This window comes from Canis lupus, chromosome 8 (genome assembly GCF_048164855.1).
Source record: "Canis lupus baileyi chromosome 8, mCanLup2.hap1, whole genome shotgun sequence".
NCBI classification, from domain to species: Eukaryota; Metazoa; Chordata; class Mammalia; order Carnivora; family Canidae; genus Canis; species Canis lupus.
The window spans coordinates 44,303,721-44,310,252 of NC_132845.1; the positions used below are offsets into that span (position 1 = coordinate 44,303,721).

The 6,532-nt window shown below is 52.9% G+C and overlaps 1 protein-coding gene across 3 annotated transcripts; it reads right to left on the bottom strand.

The window, feature by feature from the left end:
• On the bottom strand, nt 1–6,517 carry TMEM186 (transmembrane protein 186). 3 transcript variants are annotated; one of them, XM_072835745.1, is made up of 2 exons: nt 6,367–6,517; nt 1–2,611 (listed from the first exon to the last, which is right to left on the bottom strand). In XM_072835745.1, the coding sequence occupies exons 1-2, from the start codon at nt 6,367–6,369 to the stop codon at nt 1,973–1,975; spliced, it is 642 nt and encodes a 213-aa protein (XP_072691846.1). In that variant the 5' UTR covers nt 6,370–6,517; the 3' UTR covers nt 1–1,972. The 3 variants fall into 3 exon arrangements, with proteins under 3 accessions (XP_072691846.1, XP_072691844.1, XP_072691845.1); XM_072835743.1 differs by lacking the exon at nt 6,367–6,517 and adding an exon at nt 3,968–6,032; XM_072835744.1 differs by lacking the exon at nt 6,367–6,517 and adding an exon at nt 3,785–3,933.
• Between the last annotated feature and the right edge of the window lie 15 nt (nt 6,518–6,532).

Below are 6,532 nucleotides of genomic sequence, written 5' to 3' on the forward strand. Positions count from 1 at the left end.
TAATTACCTGCACCTTTTATTTCAGGTAAGGTACACTGCCTGTTTTCCCCAATTCTACAGAGATCTAATGGACATTCAACACTGTATCAACGTGCACAAGGACTTGTGTTTGCATTTGTGTGTGTTGCACAGGGATTACTACAACATGGTTAGTTCACAGCAGGCATGTCACATAGTAACAAGATTTTTTCCCCTGTGACAGAATATTTTTAATGGTTTACAACTAAGACAGTCACATGTTACGTGCAGCAAAACAACCCAAACGGTTCCAGGGACAGGACATCGCTGTTTTTAGGGAAGCCTGGCCGTGCAGGGAGACCCCGCTGCACACCCATGAGGATGGCTGTCATCCAGAACGACGTGGAGAAACTGGAACCTGCATGCATTGCTGGAGGGACATAAATTCACACAGCCACTGGGGAAGTTCAGCAGCTCCTCGGAAAGGTAAACCTAGAGTTTCTGTATGATCCAATAATTGCACTTCTCACACTTGAAGGAACCGAAAGCAGGGACTCAGATTTCCGTCCACCAGTGTTGACAGGAACGTTACTCACAATCCAAATGTCCAGGGCAGCCCGGGTGGCTCAGCTGTTTGGCGCCGCCTTTGGCCCGGGGCCTGATCCTGGGGTCCCAGGATCAAGTCCTACATCGGGCTCCCTGCATGGAGCCTGCTTCTCCCTCTGCCTGCTGTGTCTCTGCCTCTCTGTGTGTGTCTCCCATGAATAAATAAATAAAATCTTAAAAAAAAAAAATCCAAATTGTCCATCAATGGATAAACAAAATACGGTCTACACGTACATTCTTCAGCCCCAGAAAGGGACGAAGCTCTCCTACACGCTACGGCATGGATGCACCATGAGGCCAGAAAGTCAGCTGAGGGAAGCCGGACATAAAAGACCACAGAGTGTAGGATTCCATGTACAGGAAATGCCCAGAATAAGCAAATCCAGAGACAGAAAACGAGTGAGTGGTTACAGGGGCCAGCCGGAGGGTGAAATGGGGAGCGATGTTTAATGGGCACAGAGTTCCTCCAAGAGAGGATGAGGGAGTTCTGGAGATGGGACAGAGGAGGTGGCCGCACCACGTCGTTATGTACTTTAACGCCACTGAACCGTATGCTGAAAGGTGGTTACGGGGATAGATACATTTACACTATGCATATTTTACCACAATAAAAAAAGCCTGGAAGTCCGTCCACACAACAAAACATTTAGTTACTGACTTCTGGGTGGCCGAAGTATAAAGATCAGGTCCTCCTTCCGCTTTACTCCGTCAGAGGGCATAACAAACACGTAGGAGTGACTGCAGGGAAGGGCAGCGCATACAGTAAGCTGCAGTTTATAACATAATGCACCAGAACACGGTTCGTCTCGTCTATTGGACCGCAAAGCCCAGCGACAGGAGGGCCCCCAGGCGTGGGGGGGCAGGGCGTGCTCACAGGGTGACACCCGTCCCAGGGGCTGTGCGGTCACCATCTGGGCAGTTCCTTCCCAGCCCTGAGGGGAAATCCCCACCGGCAGCCTGGAAGCCTGGCACCACACCGACCTTGACAGTGACTGTACTCTCACTCCCAGCCCGTGAGACAGGCAGAATTTCCCTTTCAAGGATGCAGACTCGACAGCCTGCCCCGGGACAGGGGGATGAGCGCTCACAGCACCCGAGTGTTCTCAACCCAACCTCCGGGCCCCCACCGCACCTCCCCGCCTTCTGGTTCACTGCGTGAACCGACACCGCTTCCTGCAAGAACTGGCCGTTAGCAGAAACTTCTCCCACGACCTGGCTCCATGTCCCAGGCAAGCGTGAGATGAATTTGCACTAAGGACCTCTCCTAAACCCGACTACTCGTTCCTGCCCCATGAACCTCCGCATCCCAGAAACAAGGCTCTGGAGGCCCTGACAAAGCCTTCAGCTGCCTGACCCCGATCTTCGGCCTCACCCACACCCTCAGCCGTCCTGCCGGAGATCCGGCAGCTCATTTGGGGGTGTCCAGTGTCCCAAACACCCGTGTGAAACGCTCTCTGTCCAAGACACGTCCGTAGCGCAGAGTGAGGTAGAAGGTCTGCTTCCCACTGTACTGCTGGATACGCATAAACAGCTCCTGGGGCCGGTCGCTGGTCTCTGTCATGGGCACCACATCAGCCACGGGCCAGTCCGTGTCCTGCCGCCGGCCCCAGAAGGTCAGGTGGGCCACCCGCAGCACGGTGCCCGCCTCGTTCACATACAGGATGCCCACCAGCCTCCGGAAGAAATGGCTCATCCAGCAGAGCATGGCCAGGGCGAAGCCAGCTATCCCGCCCGCAAAGTACAGGGAGCTGAGGGTCATGAGGCCGTGCGAGTACCAGTAGAAGCCAGGCGGCAGGGCCAGCAGCGTCAGCGCCGTCTGTGCCACCTTCAGCCGGGACAAGTACCCAAAGGTTCTGATAGCATCAAACCGGTAGATGATCTGGAATTTCTCTGCCTCCGTGCCTGCTGCCTTCTCCTTCAGGGTGGGGGCCCTGCTCCCCAGCCACCTCCCAGGATCCTGCCCGGTGCGGCACCACAGCCCGCAGATAGGCCTTCGCCATGCTGCTGCTGGGCCTGGCAACCGTGGCACAGCTCGGAGGAGGGCAGCCTGGAAGGGAGAGAGACCATTGCTTTTTTGAAACTCAACCATGAGAATTGCAACATAAAACATCTGCAGAGCATCCTACCTAGAGGTTCCTGCCAATCCTGTGAGGCTACTACTATTGCCAGAGACACAGGGAAAGATGCTTTAAGCTCGTGTGATCTTCACACAAGCGGTGCCAGACAGGTACCCCTACAGTTGACCCTTGAACAATGCAGGGGCTTTCGGACACCAGCCCCCCACGCAGTCAAAAATCCACATGTAACCTTCCACTCCTCAAAAACTCAACTACTAATAGCACAGTGTTGACCAGGAGCCTTACTGGTAAGTCAAATAACACGTATTTTTTGTTACATGTATTTTATACTGTATTTTTACAATAAAGTCAACTAGAGAAAAGCATGTGATTTTAAAAATCAAGGTAGACAATCAACGGGTGGCTCAGCCATTGATTGTCTACCTTTGGCTCAGGGAGTGATCCCAGGGTCCCAGGATCAAGTCCCACATCGGGCTCCCTGCAAGGAGCCTGCTTCTCCCTCTGCCTGTGTCTCTGCCTCTCTGTGTGTCTCTGATGAAAAAATATATAAAATCTTAAAAAACACAAAAATCAAAACCATAAGTACCTTTACAGTACTTCACTGTATTATCGACACCATTAAGTTTACCTTGTTTACCAGATGAACTATCAGTAGCTACGTTGTCTTATGCACAACATATAAGACACTGTGGATAGTATACACGTTACTAACACTAGACACAAAAAAAGAAAGATAATAAGAAAGGGAGATTTCTATTTATTTGTAAGGACAATGATTCATGGATTGTAACAGAGAAGCAGTAATAGGGTTGCTTTATGGCAGCCTAACGTAATCGATAATACTGTTTCCCAGGAGCCTCGCCTGTATGTACACTAATGAATGAATCATCCTTATAAAAGTTTTATGGCACACAGGGTTACAGTCACTCATAATACAGTATCAGAAACACTGTTCTTTAAAGAAAAAAACCACTTAGCTGTGATGATAGTCTGATATGCATTTTCTCCAATTATAGGAGGGGAGAGAGGGGGGCGGGAGGAGGGAGGGGGTGAGGGGCACGCGTCAGGGCAATGTAAATCTTTGAAAGCAAAGTTACCAAACCGTAAGAAGACACGGCGTTTTTATATTAAATACCACTCACCTTCGCCTCTGAGGCTAGGCTACCCATTTCCAAAGGAGTCTTGCACATGATGTTGTACAGGATGAAGACCCAGGAGGGGGGGGGGGAAGGGGGGACAAGTTCTTGCCGCACAGGGACTAGATTTTCACGTGAAGACACACACGGAATAAGCAAGTTTAACTGTGCGGCACGAGGACTACTTACTACGTGGAAGCGGATCAGCGGGAAGGCCTTCATCCTCCTCACCATCTCCCAGCTGAGTAGGCTGAGGACCGGGAGGCAGAGGGGCTGGCCCTGGGGTCGCAGGGGTGGGACAGGTGGAGGAGGCTGAAGGGCAGGCAGGAGAGGCAGGCACGCTTGGGGTAACTTTACAGAAATACATTGTAATCTCGTCTGACTTTTCTGCTTTTTCATTTCTCTGAAGATGATTCTATAGGGTACCAATCCCTCTTCCACCATCTGCTTTAGTCTCAGTGCCCGTATCACAGAAGGGTCCATGTCGGAAAAGAAGTCGAAAGCCGTCTTGAATAATCGAAACCCTTCTGCCAGGTTTTCTGATGTCAACTTGTTTTCCGCCCCTGCGTCTTCTACACCCCCCTCACCTGGCCCTGGTCCACAAGCTCTCATCTCCACCGAGGCGCCCTCAGTGAATCCCTCTGGCGTGGTGTCTATGGGTTCTTGAGGTGGGAACTCATTGGTGGCCTCTTGGTTGGCAGAAGCTGCTTCTCCTGCTACCGGACATTTTTTAAGCCAAACCTCTTTCTAAAATTATCAAACCATCCTTTGCTGGCATTAAACTCTCCAGCTTTAGTTCCTTCACTTTCCTCTTGCTTTAAGTTGTCATACAGCAACTTCGCTTTCTCTTGAATCATATTAGAGTCTATAGGGATGCCTTTCTCATAGCAATCCTGCACCCACATAAAAGCAGCATTTTCAGTACGAGATAAAAAAAAGCGTCTCGCAAAAAGTGCAAGGTTTTCGCGCCTGCGGGCGTGGCTGCCTCGACGGCTTCCCGGATTTCTTTGACAATGGCTCTTACGCTGGATTCGTTTATCTTGAAATGATGGGCAACAGCAGCCGCAGACTTTAATTTACGGTACATATCGAGCAATTTGACTTTTGCTTATAACGTCACGACTTTTCTCTGCTTCTTGGGAGCACTTCCAGAATCACGAGCAGCGTTTCGTGTGGGTCCATGGTGTTATTCAAGGTTTACGGTATTGCACTAAACACCATGAAAAATATGCGAGAACCACGGGATCACTTCTGCCATTCAAATTGACTGGTGACAAACTGCTTGCGTGGAGACGATGAGCAGCGCACACCGTTTTAAGCTCATACGACACCTGGGCTCACCAACAGGGGGTGGCTGTGGGATTATTACAGTAGAACGGGGCGTCCTGTCGTTTAATTTTATGCAGTCAGGATTTATGACTGCATCTCTGTTTGTTTTCCTCGACTGTGAGTGATGCCGTGCACAGTCTCTAAGTGTCTCTGTGCGTTTTGATGAACTTTTTATAACAAACTTGTGCATACTGTATGGCAGCAAATAACAAACTAGTGTCTACATGTATTTTAGGCACTTGTGACATACCTAGCTTTTTATTTTTATAGTGTTTCTAGGCTATGCCGTTGGTCTGGCTGGTTTTTCAAATTGCTGCAAATCTCCAAAATATCTTCCTTCCAATGTATTTATTTTCAACAATCCGGGCAGCCGGGGTGGCTCAACGGTTTGGCACTGCCTTTGGCCCAGGGCGCGATCCTGGAGTCCCGGGATCGAGTCCCACATTGGGCTCCCTGCATGGAGCCTGCTTCTCCCTCTGCCTGTGCCTCTGCCTCTCTCTCTCTGGGTCTCATGAATAAATAAATACAATCTTTAAAAAAAAAAAAAAAAAAGCAATCCACATAGAAGTGGGCCCACAGGACGCAACCCCGTATTGTTCACGGGTCAAGGGTACTTCCACTTTACCAGAGGAGGTTATGCACAGAGAAGGTGAGAGGTTTACCCAAAGACACACAGCCAGCGAGCGGGGCAGGGGCTGGCTCTCAGACCGGCCCCCTTCTCCGCAGGCAGCTCCAAGAGGCACAGGAGAGGTGGCAGGGCCCGCGTCCATCCGGCAAATACCTGGGGGCCGACTCCGGGCTGGGCCCCGGATGCACAAGGCCGTGGGAACGTCCTCCCCGCACGAACCTCTGCGACACCTGTCGTGAGGCCTCCTCGGTTCTCCGTCCGGTGAGAGCATCCTCGTGGCGGCTGAGCGGGAGCGCTGCCTTCCAGGCCCGGCTGGGGAAGGGCGGGGGCGGGAGGCGCCAACCCACCGCACGAGGGCTGCGTCCGGCGCGCGGCTCCCCACCCGGGCTGCGAGGCCCGCCGCCCTGGGGCCCGGCCCCGGCTCCCACGGTCCCCGGCGGGGGCTCCCGGGGCCTCCCCAAGCCAGACGCGCTTTCGAAGGCAGACGGGCGGGCGGGCGCGGCAAGCCTCAACCCCCGCCGGAGCCCGCCCACGCGCGGACTCTCCGAATCAGAACTCCAGGACTCCCCCTGCCCCCCGCCACCCCGAGAGCGCACCGCCCCCCGGCAGTTCCCGCCACGCGCCCTCTTACCATGGCCGCGCGGACGCCGCCGGAAGTGAACCCCCTCTTGCCCCGGAACGTCTAAGGGCGCCTAGCTCGGCCGTAATAGGACGCCGGGTGGGCGCGCGTTGCATCCTGGGACTTGTGGTTCCGAGAGGCTCTCCGGCGCGAGTCCCCGGCACTGTGGGAGGAGGAG